We start from the raw sequence: 16192 nt of genomic DNA, 5'->3' as shown, positions 1-16192 counted from the left end.
GAAGCCAAGCTGTTGGACTCCAGGCTTCTCCCACCTGACAGTGTGTCCCCTGCCTTCTTCCCTAGCTCGGTCCTTCCTCTTGGACCCGGACATTCAGAGTCTGGCCTGCTTCCACCCTCATGCTGTTCCTCTAGAGGAAATGCCTTTCTCCGACTCTGAGCTACCTTCGGCCCTCTCTGAGTGCCCCCAGGCAACCCTATCCCAGCAGCCAAGACGGTGGCCCAATAACTCTGATGGTTTAAGGTACTCAAAGAACCAGCCAAGCTGGTTGAAAAATCTGCCATGTTACAGCAGAATTCCTTTAGAATGTGCCTGGTGTGGGCCTGACATCACATCTCCCACTTGGTCCCGATCCTTAGAACGGCTTTTATCTCCAGACCTCAGCGAGGTGACGGAACTTGGCCCAGGTGACAAGGCTAGAAAACCAGGGTTCTCTCCCTATTGAATCACAGAGGAGGGGTGGTGTCGTGGGCAGTTCCTGGGTTTGGGTCAGGACCTTGGTCTTAGAACTGTGTGACCTTGAACAAGGCGCTTATCTTTTTGAACACCCTGTTTATCACCTGTAAAATGGGCAACTAGCAATCCTTACTGGCTGGATTTGTAAGTGTTAGAGAGAACATAGGATAAGGTGGAGGAAACAGGTAGGCGGTTGGTAAGAGGTAGCTCTTGTTCATGGTACCATTGATGGGCTGTGGGTGTCGGGCAACGTAGCACCTCCGTCCCAGGTAACCCTTTCTATATATAGATAGCAACAGGGAGGCAAAGAGGCAAAGTAACTTGAATAAGGGACTGTGATATCCTCCAGGGTACAAAGCTGTAGCAGCAAGGTCCCTGCCTTCAGAGACCTTATGGGGAGCTGGGGACACCAGACACAGGTATGGAAGGAACTAAAAACCTTGTTTTCTTCATTCTCGTGAGAGTGTTGTAGCAGGTGCTCTCAGAGGCCCCGAGTTCCAGAAGGTAGCTAGGCCAGGAGCCACCCAAGCAGTTTAGATGTGAATTCTCAGCTCTTCACAGCTGGGAGAGGCCGGGAGGGCCTGAAGGGCTTCCAAGGGTAGGTGGCACCAGATTTGGGAATTGAAGGATAGTGGGGAGAAGAAAGAGCATTCCGGGAATGGGGCTTGCCATGAGCGAAGCCTGGTGGTGGAAACATTCTGTGTGTCTGAGAGCTGGCAGTGACTCAGTCTGGCTATGGCCCGGGCTGTGTTAGAGGGAGGGGAGAGATGAGCTGATGAAGGGAAGGCCGTGCCCCATTGGGAACCCTCCTGGGAATACAAGGCCTTCGATTTAATCACAGTTTCCAAAGAGTCAGCAGTCAGTGAGCAAGCATTTATTGTACACCTACCATATGCCACCCACCAATTCAGACATGTAGAGAATAAGACAGGCAGAGTCCCTACTCTGGAGAGGCTTATTTAATCAGCAAAGAAGTTGGATAATTTCAGGTATTGTTTGATGAGTGCTGTGACAAAGATAAAAAACAGCATAATGAGATAGAGAGTGACCAGGGTGGAGGGAGTCCCTTCTGAGGGACAGGTGACTCTAACTGAGTCCTGAGTGTTACCATGCCTATGTCTGGGAGGGGGTATTCCAGGCAGGAGGTACAGCAGGTGTGAAGGCCCTGAGGTGGGAGCAAGCTCAGTGCACTCAAAGGACAAAAAGAAAGTCTGTGTAATTGGAGTGCTGAGAACAATGAAGACAGTGGGCAGATCCTCTAGGGTTTCATAGGCCATGTAGGAGTTCAAACACTGCTCTGAGTGTTGTGGGAAACTATCTGAGAGTTTTGAGCAGGGTAGGGATGCAACCCCGTTTATGTTTTGGAAAGACAACTCTGGCCACCGTGTGCAGAGCAGATGGCAGGCAAAAGAACAGAAACAGGAAGACACATTGCAGTCTTGTGGAGCTCCTGGTTTAAGACAGTAGTGAGCAAAGGCAGTGGGGATCCAGTTTGTTCAATGGTCAAGAGTTTAGATGCGAAATGAACTCACCCTCTGCCACCATACTCTGAGCCCAGTTTGGGATCCCTGATGACCAACCCAGGACCCAGCCCCAGTCACACCACACAGATCTCTATCAAAAGATTTCCCTATCGGGCGCCTGGGTGGCTCAGTGGTTAAGCCGCTGCCTTTGGCTCAGGTCATGATCTCAGGGTCCTGGGATCGAGTCCCGCATCGGGCTCTCTGCTCGGCAGGGAGCCTGCTTCCTCCTCTCTCTCTCTCTGCCTACTTGTGATTTCTCTCTGTCAAATAAATAAATAAAAAATCTTAAAAAAAAAAAAAAAGATTTCCCTATCAAAAGGAACAAGTGGATCATTATTACTGTTTTATAATGGATCATTATTATTGTTAAACTTCAAAGCAGGAGACAAGCCTCACTAGGAGGTGGGCGCCAAGGCAAGCGTGGGGCTGGCTTTCTGGGCTCTCCCGTTTTTGGAGAGAGGGGTCTGCCTCTTCAGGGAAAGGTTCCACTTGAGCCTTGGGACCTATGCAACAGCCTCTCGTGGCCTTCGCTCTTGTCCTGCAGCTGGATTTCCAGGGCCCTCCCTTGCAGTCAGCAGGAGCAAGCAGCCTGGGACCGAGGCCTGACTGGGGACCAGACGGGTCACAGGCACCTGCTCGTAATCTTAGGGTTAGGGCTTTAGAATCTGCTTTGGCACAGCCAGTGCTGTCACTGTGTCCCTTGAAATCTTGACTCTGTCACTTCCTTTAAACTCTCTGAGCTGTAGTTTCTTTTTCCTTCTGTGTAAATGGGATCCCGACGCCTACTCCCTGGGCTGTGGTGGGAACTTGAGGACAGAATCACTCAGCACAGTGCCTGGCTGTGCTTGACACTTGGAAATATTATTATGCAATCCTGTCAAAGCTGGGAAGAGGCTGTACCCCCTGTCCTGCTTCTCCCTCCGTAGCAGGGATGACGTTTCCTAGCGCTGGTATGGTCTCTACATGAGCAATACCCCATAACTCCCCTTAGCCCTCACCACACCCCAGATGAGTAAGCAGAGGCACAGAGGGGTCCCCGCTTGGCCCAGCGCCTCAGCTCGAGAGTGTGGAGCTGAGGTGTGCTATGGTCTTCTGAGTCTGCCCGTCTGGCCAGGCCGCTATCGGAGTGGAATTTTCTAGATCCGGGGTTGGATGTGGTGTGTCAGGGCCGACTGTGAACTTGTGTGTGGCTCCTATTGCCCTCCCCTTAGCCGACCAGAGCTGTTCTGTGAGTTTTGTGTAATACATTCGACAGGAGCCCAAGATTTCCTCTGAAGAAAGGAGTTTGCTTTTCTGGTAAACCTTGAGGTTCTCGAGTATGTTGTTTGGCAGCTGATAAATCTCTTTTCTCTTTAGTGTGAACGTCCAGGTGCCTGCTCTTTACAGCTGTGGCGGAGCCGCTGAGAGTGTGGGTTCCAAAGTTAGGGTGACTGGGTCTGAATCCGGGCCACCACCTCCCTGGCTGGGGCTCTTGGGCAAGTGCCTCAGCTCACAGCCTGCTGTGAGGAATAAAGGAGCTAATTTTGGTAAAGCGCCTGCAGGAGACAATGCGCAACAGTGACTCCATAGAAGGAGGCCTTAAGCGAGAAACCAGGGCTTCACCTGGGGGAAACAACCATTGGGGGTATCCCTTCAGACACCGTCATGCCATTCCACAGGAGTGACAGACATTTTGGAGTGCCCTGGAGGACCAGTGCCTCTAGGGCAGGACTCACTCAGGGCCCTCCTTGCACAGGTGCCGCTGGACCCTGGCTCAGCCGCCCAGGCAAGATCAGGGCACGGGCTGGTGGAGTGTTTTGCCAGCTACTTGGCAGCTAGGCTCATTGGTAAAAGGGCCATTCCCCCAGGAGCTGGGACGTTTTAACAGATTATCTGGAACAATGGCTAATTAGGAACTAAGCCTTTTGTCAGGAAGTCTTTCATTATAAGCTTGGCTGCGGCTACTGATGTCTGGGGCCAGAGAGGGAAAATTTTCCCTCCAGGCCTGAGCAGGGAGAAGACCTTTGGAGCCTCCGTTCTCCTTACTCACCTCTGCCCTTCCTCACCTAGAGGCCTTAAGGCAACGGGAAGTGGTCTGGAAGGTACCAGGCCACAGAAGTCATGGTTCACTCCGCTTGGCTTTAGGCCAGCCCCTTCCTCTCTCTCGGGGCCTGCTTTTCCTCACTCTCCAAGGAGAGGGTGGCTACAGACTCCTGCCCCCGCCTCTCTGTGAGGGAACCTCAGATAACTTTCCAGACCCCAGACCATGCAGGCCTGGCCTGGAACTGGGTCCTCTGTGCTCCTCCTTGAAACCTCGGTCCTCCTTCCTGGTGCCCAGACCTCAGGCCATTCTCCAGCATCAGGCACCCAGTTGGACCCCTGTTCCCAGCACCCAGCTCGCTGCCTTTTCCAGTTTCTATTTGAGTCAGATAGCTTTCTGGCCTCTAATTTTAATCCCAGTGAACATGATTCATGAGGGGCCAGGGCTGGGCTCTCTAGCAGGGCTTTTAGAATCCCCAATTAAGGAGCCATCAATTATATATGAAAATTATAGGGGAGCTCCGGCTGGGGATGGGTGGGCAGCTTCGAGGTGGAGAGCAGTCTGTCAGTGCTGGCCTCCTTCTGTCCCAGGAGGCATAGCCACTGGGGGCTTTGCAGCTGAGGGGAGGTCTCTGGAGCTTCATCCAGCTGTAATTTGTAAAAAGGCCAGAGCTGCTTAAATCTGGGGCCGTGAACATTGTTCAGGCTTGCAGAGCAACCCACTCATTACTGAGGCAGGGGACCGTGGTGAACACCATGGGAAGCCACGACTCCGTCACTCCTGGGAGCCCTGGTCCTCCATCCCCACCATTGGGTGCCTCTGGGAGGTCCTGCTGGCCTCCTGGAGCTCCGTTCTCTCCTCTATCAAATGGGGATGACAGTAATAACGTCTCCATGGGGTCACTGGCGGGGGGCGCTGAATGAGATCACAGGTGTGGAAGGTGTTTTGAAGATGAGGAGTCACGATAAGAAGAGGTAGGAGGAGGATTTGATGGAAGGAAGACCTGAGAGAAACCTGACAGAGGGGGTGACAGGCTTCTGGGAGAACCAGAGACTACTCTGGGTGGGAACTGACCTGACCTGGGCTCCCATCATAACCCTTTTCCTAAATAGCCGTGTGACATGTGTCAAAGCACGGTCCCCCCACCTGGCTTTTCTGCCTCTCTCTTCTCATTGCTTGAGATGATTTGATTCCTTCCAGCTCCAGAATCTTCAAGTTCTAAGTCAACTTGTCAATCAGTAAATCCTTATGGGAATCATAGGAGGGGCCAGGAGTGCCTGTGTGGTCTGTAGGGATTGGAAATGTGGGTGGGGGGTGAGCAGAGGAATAGGTCAGGGGGACTCACCTGTGCCCTGTGACCTAAAGCCCCCCAACAGGAAGAGTCAGCAAGGTGGAAGAGAGAGTTAACATTGAGGAAGCTCAGAGGTTTGGCTGCAGGTAAGAAAAGAACAAGAATAAAGATTGAATAGGACATAGTCCAAGCCTCATTCACAGTACTGACTTCCTACTGGTTAGTGACTACATCGACTCCTTACTGATTTGGAACCAGACCAGAGAGTCTGGGTTCGAATCCTGTTTCTCCCACCCACCGGCTATAGGACCCTGGGCAAGTCACTCCAGCTCTCTGAGCCTCATCTTAGTTAACTTATCTGTAAAATGGGAATAACAGCCATGTTTCATAAAGCTGTTATGAAGATTGAATGAGAAAAAATGTGGAAAACACTTAGCACCTGGCTGTCTTTAGGGCTACGTGAGGATTATTCTTAGTATTGAAGATCAGTAGCAGACATCCTGGGTCAGGCTCCATGCACGTTCCCTTCTGTCCTTGCCCTGGAGAGGGAATGATTTGCTCTGTCTTAGCAGCTGGGGAAATGCACCCTCTTAACTATTCTAGGTAGCCTCCTGTAAATAATTAGCAACAGAACCCTGGCCAGTGGGGGGTCCTAAATCCAAGCCTAGCTACCCCTCTACTCCACCCCAGCTCTGGGCCCCAGGGCCCTCCAGCTGTGGGCATTTGCAGGGAGTTACTAGGGGCTTGTGTGGAAGGAGGGGTCCAGACTTTACAAATCTAGAAGCAACAGAGAAAGCTTCTTTCTAGGCTGCTTTGCTTTGTGCCTCCTAGCCCAGTAGTCGTGTGTCTGAGCAGGGACTGAGAGGGTCAAGGGCTCTCCTCCCCTCCCTCTCCTCACTAAGCAGCCTCCACGCCCAAGGGGTCTTTCCGCTTCACTTTTCCTGCCAGTGGCAAGAGAGTGAATTTTCTTCTCCAGGCCTGGGTCTCTAAGCAAGCATTACACATACTACTGCCTTTTCCTTTCCCCCCTAACAAAGGCCTTGGGCTTTGCTGGACCCACGCTTGTGGGAAGCCCATGGGCAGGGCAGAGCTTAGATCTTAATGGAGTAGCTGTTTGGTAAGAGCAAAGGGACAGCCCTGCATTTTTCTCTCAGCCTTGCCTGTGTGTGGAAGATGTCTGGAGAGAAACCACTCAAAGCTGGGGCCTTTTGGGCATGGAAGATGAGCAGAGGGTCAACAGTTCCTGCCGGGAGCCTCTTAGAGATAAGGCTGAGTTCAGCGACCCAGGAAAGACACACCTCCTGGGTGCCTGGGCCAGGGTTTGGGGTTCAGGAAGGACCAGAGTGTAGAATCACTAATTTAGACTTCATTTTAGGCCCCGGGCTGCCTTCTAAGTACACTACATAAATCAGATCATGTAAGCCTTCAACAACCCTGTAAGGTATGGATAAATTGTTGTTCCCATTTTACAAAAGAGCAAACTGAAACACAGTGGGGGAAAGGGATTTCTCCTGTCACATGGCCAATGAGAACTACAAAACCAGATTTGAGGGGCGCCTGGGTGGCTCAGTGGTTTGGAATGCTGCCTTCGGCTCGGGTCATGATCTCAGGGTCCTGGGATCGAGCCCCGCATCGGGCTCTCTGCTACGCGGGAAGCCTGCTTCTCTCTCTCTCTCTCTCTGCCTGCCTCTCTGCCTACTTGTGATCTCTGTCTGTCAAATAAATAAATAAAATCTTTAAAAAAAAAATAAATTAAAAAAAAACAAAAACAAAAACAAACCAGATTTGAACCCAGGAAGTGGGGCCCCAGACTCTGCTCTCTCTACTTCACTATTCACTGCTTTCTGGGGGAAAACCTAAGATGTGTCTTCAAAGCTAGAATCATAGGTTCTTTTTTTTTTTTTTTTAAGATTTTATTTATTTTATTTGACAGATAGAGATCACAAGTAGGCAGAGAGGCAGGCAGAGAGAGAAAGAGGAGGAAGCAGGCTCCCTGCCGAGCAGAGAGCCTGATGCGGGGCTCGATCCCAGGACCCTGGGATCATGACCCGAGCCCAAGGCAGAGGCTTTAACCCACTGAGCCACCCAGGTGCCCCTAGAATCATAGGTTCTTAAAGGTTTCTGTAGGCATGCTTTCCCTTGGAGAAACTGATGGAAACCAGAGCTCCTTCCCCTGGAAAATGCAGACATGTACAGACAGACATTTCATTCGATTTCGGGGAGCCACAGACCCACTTAGAGCTGATTAAAAGCATCAAACTTGACTCTAATCAGGTAGGTGACCACTTTCTACAAAGCCAAGGACACTGGTGTGGGGAGCCCTGGTCCTGGAGAGCTCCCACTGGCGCCCTTAGGGTGGGACAGCTGGACCTGCATCCCAGAAGATGGTCGTGGGACATCGGGTGTCTTGGCCGCACAAGCGGGGGTCATGCACTTTATTGGTGACAAGAGCATTCCACGGTGTTTCAGCAGAAGGAGGGGGGTGGGGACTGTTCTTGGTTTATGTTCACTTGAGTTGGGAACGTGTTTGGTGAGAGAGAAAATAGATCAGTCAGGGCCCCAGCAGGAGAGCAAGTTTCCTCAGTTGGTTTAACTGAGGAGATTTGATGGGTTTCTTTCGAAGGTATGGGTGAGGTGGAGGAATCGAATCTGCAGGAGGTCGCCCCCCACCCAGGGCCCAGCACCAGCAAGTAGCTGCTCTCACTCAGGGCTCAAAGGGGCAGTGAGAGGAGACAGTGCTCTTGTCTGTGAGTGAGAGGCGGACCATCGTTCTGGGAGAAGAAGCACCTCCTGCCAGAACCCAGGGGCCACGGCTGGGCCAGAGTGGGAAGAAATACCCTATCTTCTCTCTCCACCTGTCTCCCATCTGCTGGTGCCTCCCGTTGGCCAAACCCAACCTGGAACCCGCAGGGCAAGGGAACCAGGAGGATGAGGTTCAAAGGGGAAACCGGGTCCCCTGGAGTGTAGAGCAGGACAGAGAAGGAGCTGGGTGGGCAGCCATGGGAGACCCTCTGGCACAGAGAACAAGCTTCCAGATCCATCCAGGCCTTACTGCCAGCCTTGTGCCTCATTGCAGCTCAAGAGGCCCATGTCTTGACAGAGGATCCCCCCCACTCCTGGCTTCCTAGTTGGGTGTGGAATGGGGAGACCTTAGGGTCTCAGGCAGGGAGACCTGCCTGAACCAGGCTTTCCATCCCAGCCTGGCAGCAGCCCTTATCCAGAGGGCGGTTTGGCAGGACCGCTGCCCAGCCGGCCCCATAGATGTCAACTTCTGTGTGTAGCAGAGCCCCGGGGAGCCATCTAATTTAGTCCTCAAAGAAGTTTCAAGTCTGCTTTCCCTTTGAGGGTCTCCCTGGAACTGATGATATGTAATTAATGCTGTTTAATTGATATTCTTGGGGCTTAGTCATAGAGGTTTTAGGAGCCCTCGGGAGCATGTTTTGTGACGTGTTAGGAGCTTTTCCCACTTGGGTTTTGTTGCCAAGAACAAGACATGAGCTTTGGAGAGGGTGAATGTCCTGATTTCCAGGTTTCGCACTCATCTGTACTTTCTCTTTCTTTCTCCCCTCCTGGGAGGCTATTCCAGGCCTTAAAGTCAGGGAAGTCCCCCTCACCTTTATTTCTGATTGCTCAGCCCCTTCCCCGGTTTCACACCAAGCCCTCACTAGTCTGCACTTACCCCCATAAGCAACAGTTCTTAAAGGCTGTCTGTATCAGAATCGCTTGTTAAAACAAAGATTTCAGGGCTTCTCTCCAACGTTGCTGATCAGAAAATCCCTGTGCCCACTGATGTTGGGTGGCCTACGCCCCAGACCATGAGCAGTACCATTCTCAGAGCCTGGAGTGTGGACAGAGGAGTTCAGAATGGACCAGAGGGAGGGACAGGCACTTCCAGGGTGCTGGAAGAGCGTTCAGCACTGGTTCAGCTCTGATTATGATTACAGGCGCAAATGGTTAATCCCCTAGCCCCTTCGCCCCCAAGCCCAATTTGCCACACATCATTCAGACTATATGCTTCCCACTGCTCCGTGCTAACACCTCATCTGTCCAAGTCCCTTCGGGCTTGGAAACTAATTCTATGTGGAATGAAATACAATCAAATTGATTTTTTTAAAAGACATCAGTTAGGTTGTTTCCTAATGTCATATTTAATAGGGGTATAAAATTGGAACTGACAGAGACCTAGCGGCTTCTTGGATTTTCAAAATCCAAGTTTTTTGGTTTTTTTTTTTGTCTTTGTTCCCTTTGTGATTAGCCCAGGTAATGAAGGCTATAAAACATCTTTAGTAAGTCCCTCCTTGATTGTAGATTTCACAGTTGTTTGTGCCCGGCATATGTTAATTACCTCTGCCTGTTGGAAATTCATCACTGCCCAGCCTGGCTCAATGGCCCCCTCTCCTCTCTAAGAGATCTTGGGGGCCTTTGCAGTCCCACTCCAAGTCCTGTTTCCAGGGGAACTCCATTTTCTTCTCTGGCAGAGATCAATCTCTAGGGAATTCCCCTCTATTGAAGCTTCAAGTGCCATTTTAAAAGCGGCGCTGTCATCTTCCCTAATGGGTGTTTTCCTTGGAGTCTCTGCTGAGAGCCCGGTGGGAGAGAGGCGGCACAAATGCTTTCTCCTTCTGGGCTGGGGTGTATCTAAAATCCAGCCAGAGGCATTGTTTAACATATTTCGGGGAGCTGTACACTGAAGAGGAGGTAGAGCCCTTTCTTAAAGGAGGATTCTCTCACACCTGGATGTTTACCCAGAATACTCTGCAAGAAAGCCATTAGGAGAAATTTTCCTTTTGTCTGAAGACTAGAGGTATTAAGAATGAGAGCGGAAGAGGAGAATGCAGGAATTCTCTTAGAACAAGGATGGATTATACATTGTAAGATTGTTACTGAATTTAGGGGATATGCCAGGAACCCAGTCTTAATTGACTCAATATCTACCCCATTGCCTGTACACAGTGGGGCTTTTATAAATATTTGTGAAGTAAATCTCATCTTTATTTGATTTTCATAGTGCTTGAGAACATTAGATGAAGTAAAAATATAATGCGCTTTGGATTACACATACCTGCATTTAGGTCCCAGCTCTGCCTAGCTGTGTGACCTTGGGCAAGTGACTTAACCTCTCTTGATTCTGTTTCCTCACTTCGAAAATGGGTAGTTACTCACGGGGGTGGGGTGAGGTGGGGTGGGGGTGGCAGTGTGAGAATCGAATGAGATAATGATGCACTTGATCTAGTGAGCATTCAGAAGGGGCTCAGTAAATGTTAGTGTTCTTCCTCCATTAGTGGTTCTCAACTCCAACTGTGCGTTAGAATCACCTAGGAAACTGAAAAAAACAGTTGTTCAGGCCCCACCCAGGGAGACTGGGTTTCATTGGTCTGTGGCGGGATTTTGAGCATGGGTATTTTTAAAAAGCTCCTATTAAAGGATACATCCTCTCTAAAGGTAAAATGAACACATGGTAAAGATTTGTTTAACTTGTTAATTAAATGAAGGAACCGGTAAGATGTTACAGCTGGTTCAGATGACTCAACACACATTCTCTTGACCCTTGAACAACACAAGTTTGACTGGCACAGGTCCACTGATACACAGATTTTTTTCAGTAAATAATTTTTTTTTTCATTTCAATAAATTTCTTCTTCTTTATGACTTTCTTAATAACATATTCTTTTTTCTGGCTTACTTTATCGTAAGAATACAGTATGTAATACATATAACATACAAAATATTTCTTAATCAACTGCTTGTTGTCTGCAAGGCTTCCGGTCAACAGTAGGCTAGCTATTAGTTAAGTTTTGGGGGAGTCGAAAGTTATACCTGGATTTTCGACAGGGTGTGGAGGTCCACTCCCCTAACCCCTGCATTGTGGCAGGTCAGCTGTATACAGGCAATCAGGAATGCCGAAATTAATTTAAAAATAGATGCAAAGTTGGTCAGTATCAACAGGACAGTAATCAAATAATTGCATTCCACTGAGCCAAATGTATTTACATTTCTACAGATAAGAATCATTTGCATTATGATGTGCTTTCTGCAATTTTCTGTTATAGAATAGCTCAGTAATCATGAAGGGTGCAGATCTCGATGAAGTCAGATGCCTGGACCGGTCTGTGAAATAGGACACCCAGTAATCTGTCTTTGTGTCAACATCTTTCAGTTTTTGCCCCGGGGGCTTCTGGTGTGTAGCTGGGGAAGACCCTGTTGTAGAGGTTTGTCTATGGCTCTGTTGTGACACTGTGTTACGGTTATTGTTTATAAGTTGTTTCACCAATGACAGAGAAGTCCTTAAGTAAAGGATTCACATTCTCTTTATATTCATAGCTCAGCACCCAGCTCTTTGTCTGGCCTATAGTAAGTGCTGAAAAACTGTTTGTTGAATCGGTAATTGAGTTGGATGATACCTCTAAGAAGTAAGCAGGACACGTAGTGTTCTCCCATCTTCTGATGAGGAAATAGAAGCTTTCTTCAATCAAGTCCCACAATTAGCTTGTGATAAGCTTGCGACTCAAACCCACTCATCCCTTTCCTCACTCAACCTTACTTCATTCAATGGTTTCTGAGTCCCCAGTGCATACCAGGCACTGAGAGCAGTGACGAGCCTTTGCCCTCGCGAGGGACCTCACAGGGTGCACCTGGGGCATGGAAGGCATGGGCCAGAATGCCTAGGTTGTGACTTGCCTTCAGCAATGATCAGTTGTGGAACCCTAGACAGATAACTTAGCTTTTCTGTGCTTTTGTTTTCCTATCTGTAAAATGGGGGAGCCTACCATAAAAGGACAAAATAAGGTAAATACAGTACAAAATGCGTCACGTGGTTCCTCATACTTATAATTACTGGTGATTATGAGAATGGGAGTCCGTTAAACGGTGGCCGGTCCTGGGCTGCAAAAATGAGGGGAACTTGGATCCTCGGCTGTTCGAGAAACTTTAGTGGGGTGGGAAGAGCCTCAGTAGGTTGTTGTCAGGGGACATAGTAAGTGCAGCCATAGAGATATCAGGTGCATTATGGGAGCACAAGGGAGGGGTTGGGAGTTGTAGAGCAGGAGCTCCCGGGGACTGGGTCTTCAAGCATTAGCAGTGTTCTCACGTAGGGGGCCCTCTAGGAGGCTGTGGCAGGGGTTGAGATCAGAAAATGGGGAGCCCTGGCCGAGGTCACAAGGGAGGAAGTGGGTACGGGGGAAAGGAGAGAGGTTCGGTTGGTGGAATTGATAGAGAGTAAAGGCAAGATGATGCCAGATGGAGGGCTCAGATGACCCCACACGTCCTTGGGTGGGAGGTTCCCTTTGCAGCTTTCTTTTTTTTTTTTTTTTTTTTTTTTTAAAGATTTTATTTATTTATTTGACAGAGAGAGATCACAAGTAGTCAGAGAGGCAGGCAGAGAGAGAGAGGGAAGCAGGCTCCCTGCTGAGCAGAGAGCCCGATGCGGGACTCGATCCCAGGACCCTGAGATCATGACCTGAGCCGAAGGCAGCGGCTTAACCCACTGAGCCACCCAGGCGCCCCCTTTGCAGCTTTCTAACTTAAATCAGGGTACAAGTGACTGCTGGGCTAAGTCCCAGAGAAGAAGATCTTGCCCACAACACAGGAGAGGTACCTGTTTACTGGCATTTTTCTGAGCTGCAGAGCCCCATTAAGGGGGACTAATACTCGGGATTAATTTTTTATTTTGGCAATTACCGCCCAAGTTGAAAAAAACAAGTTTATGTATTCAGAAATATTCACAACTTATTTAAAATATTTATCATGCACCTGTCTGTCTTATTCACTTTGTAGGGTTGGTATCATGCCTTCATTTCATGGAACACAGAGCACACTGCTTTTACACTTGATCTTTTAGCCTTGTGTCCCTTTTTTTAAACAAAATATCACCAGAAATGTCCAGTGTATTGAATAGATGTAAGAAAAAAAAAAAACAGATGTAAGAGAGAGCTGTTTTGATGGGCCTGATGGCCAGGAAACATGTCCCCACTGCCCTCCTCCGTAGTGCAGGGAGACCTCGAGGAGCTCAGAGCCCTGTGAACCACAGTTAAACCCGAGGGTTGTCAAAGGGAGGTCAAAGGGATATTTGTCAAAGGGATATTTGGGAGTGAGGCCTATAATCGGTCTTTTATCAAACCCTCCAAGTGATTCTGGTGCCCAGACCTGGGAGTTACTTGCCTTAAGTCATTTGGGGAGTTTAAGGGGATTCAATTATTGAGTGCCTAGAGTGTCTGCTGCAGGGGATGTGGAGAAAGTTAAATCCGTGTATTAGGTATCTGTTGCTGTGTAACAGATTAGCCCAGAGCTGAGCAACTTAAACAACAGGGTCATAAATCTGGGTGTGGCTTTGTGGGGTCTTCTACCTCAGGGTCTTCTATAAGGCTGCGGTCAAGGTGTTGGCTGGGGTCTCAGTTGTCTTGAGCCTCTGCTGGGGCAGAGTACACTTCCAAGTTCCCTTGGTATTTTTGGGAAGATTCAGTTTCTTATAGGCAGGTTGGCTGACAGCCTGGCTTCTCACTGGGTGTTGGCCCAAGGCTGCCCTCAGTTCCTTGCCACACGGACCTCTCCATAGTGCAGCTGGCTTCCTCGAAGTGAGCAAGCAAAAGAGAGTGAGAGAGGGTCCCCAAGACAGAAGTCATGGTAGTTTATAACATATTTTGGGCAGTGGCTTGTGCTCTATTCTATTCATTAGTTGTGAGTTGTGAAATCCAGCCCACCTTCAAGGGGAGGGGAGTGCGCATGGGTGGGAGGTGGGGATCTTAAAAGCTCCTACAATCCCTTCTTCCTCCCTTTCATTTACAATGGTGACATCAAATAATTAGTCACCTAACTGTGGAATCAGAGAAGGATGGTGGTCATAGGGGTGAGCCCAAGTTCAGCAGTGGTTCAGAGGGAAGTAAACCTCTCTGGGTGGAAGAATCAGGAAGACTTTCTGGAGGAGGCAGCATTAACAGGATTTTGAAGAAATGGAGGATGTGCCACTGGCAGAAAAGGGAAAGCCGAAGTGAAGGGCCTGCTCAGGTATTCGGGTATCAAAACCTTGCAACTTGGGTGGAGCCTAGATGGAGGTCGGGAGAAGAAAGCCGAGGTTGGATTTGGAGCTGGGGATGGTTTCCATTGTTAGATGGAAGAGCTCTTGCCCTGACTGGGGATAGGGGATGGGGGCCAGAAGGCAAGGCTTCCATTCCTACTGGGGCCAGGACTGAGGAGCGTGGAGCCCCGTGCTCTCGCCTGCCCCACAGCCTGGTCCTGAGGTCCACACCCTATTTTCTCTTGCAGTTCGGACGCACCGAAGTCATCGACAACACACTCAACCCTGACTTTGTGCGCAAATTCATTGTGGATTACTTCTTTGAGGAAAAGCAGAACCTCCGTTTTGATCTGTAAGTGTTTTGATCTGTAAGTGGAAGCTAGTACTGAGGATGGGTCTGTGGGGGCGGGGGGACCATAGATGGGAGGGGAGCTCTAGGACCTGCGATTGGTAGTAGTTTCTCTTACCAAGGAAGGGAATGGGTGCCATGACATTAGAGGGATCTCAGGTTTGGCCTGGGACAAAAACAATTAACTCAAGTTCAGACCCACCCTCATCAGGAGATGGAAAAGAGGTGGGAAGAGAGAACAGAGGCTCCCCACCATTTGTCTGTCTCCCTTAAGTGTGGGAGGACCCCGAGCAAGCCACCTGACTCTGGGGGTTAGATCTTGGGGGCTTCCCGGGAGCCTTTTTCTCCCTAGGTGATGGGGACTTCCCCATTGACCTCTCCCTCTGTTGGAGCTTATTCTTTTTTTTTTTTTTTTAAAGATTTTATTTATTTATTTATTTGACAGACAGAGATCACAAGTAGGCAGAGAGGCAGACGGGGGGTGGGGGAAGCAGGCTCCCTGCTGAGCAGAGAGCCCGATGCGGGGCTCTATCCCAGGACCCTGGGATCATGACCTGAGCCGAAGGCAGAGGCTTAACCCACTGAGCCTCCCAGGCACCCCTCTCAGAGCTTATTCTGGGAGAGGGGTGCCCTCTGGTCTCCCCTCCTGCAGAGGTAACCTGACTTGATGGGGCCTCGGGCATGTGCATGTGTTCCACAAAGGTGCAGACCACCCTTCTGTTGAGGTTAAAGATGATGATGGGATTTCAGTCTGGTGAGCGGGTGCGGGGAGCCTTGTTTCGTTGTTTTTCCTAGGCATGAGGATGGTTAGAGAGGACTGTATCCCAGAGGACTGTGGACAGAGTGGGCCAAAAGGGGGTTGGGGGCTTGCAGGAGAAGAGGAAAAAAAATGCAGTGGAAGGACATGACTTTGGAGGGACTGAGGGAGGACTTATAGCCCAGCATAGAGAAGACACCATTTGGGGACATTTTGGAGAAAGTGCTAGAGCAAGGGTAGAGTAAAAAGGACTGCCCCTCAGTGGGAGGCTTCGGGGCCTGGACAGCCAGTGGGGTTAGGCGGGGGAGGGGGATGCTGGAAAAGGGACTGCAAGCAAGAGTGGCTCCAGGTCAAGGGAGGGGCCCAGGTGCAGATGGAAGAGGGGAAAGTGTTCATGCCTCCCCTGTTCTTGAGTGAGGAGGCCCCAGGTCAAGCTGGGCAGGCCTGGGCAAGGTGAAACCATCAGGAGGTTCAAAGGCAAGGTATTGAGCTCCAAGGGCACCTCGCCTTAGCTGGGAAGATGGGAGAACAGGCTTTGAAGGGCAAGGTGGCTCAACCACCTGAGAACCAGCCAGGGTTGCCAAGCAAGTTTATTTTAGTTTTTCGGTCTTTAACGAGGTATAACACATACATAGTGAAGTACACAAATCTTTAGAGTCCATCCCATGATGCATTTTGTATCTGTTTACCCTCATGTAACCATCAGCCAGATCAAGAGACAGAATATGGCCAGTACCCTGCAAGGCTCCCATGTGGGCCTCCCAGTCGTTACTCCCAGAAATATCC

General features: G+C 49.8%; 1 protein-coding gene across 2 annotated transcripts in view; it reads left to right on the top strand.

Annotated features, from left to right (window-relative positions):
* Positions 1-16192, top strand: part of CPNE5 (copine 5) — an 89993-nt gene that overhangs the window by 23325 nt on the left and 50476 nt on the right. For both annotated transcript variants that reach the window (XM_032339757.1, XM_032339758.1), the window contains exon 4: positions 14549-14652. In XM_032339757.1, the coding sequence (XP_032195648.1) occupies positions 14549-14652 (104 nt within the window). The remainder of the gene's footprint in view (positions 1-14548; positions 14653-16192) is intronic.

This window comes from Mustela erminea, chromosome 4 (assembly GCF_009829155.1).
Source record: "Mustela erminea isolate mMusErm1 chromosome 4, mMusErm1.Pri, whole genome shotgun sequence".
In the NCBI taxonomy this organism is placed as follows: domain Eukaryota; kingdom Metazoa; phylum Chordata; class Mammalia; order Carnivora; family Mustelidae; genus Mustela; species Mustela erminea.
The sequence above is the reverse complement of the archived record's forward strand: the minus strand, read 5'-3'. Positions and strand labels throughout refer to the sequence as shown.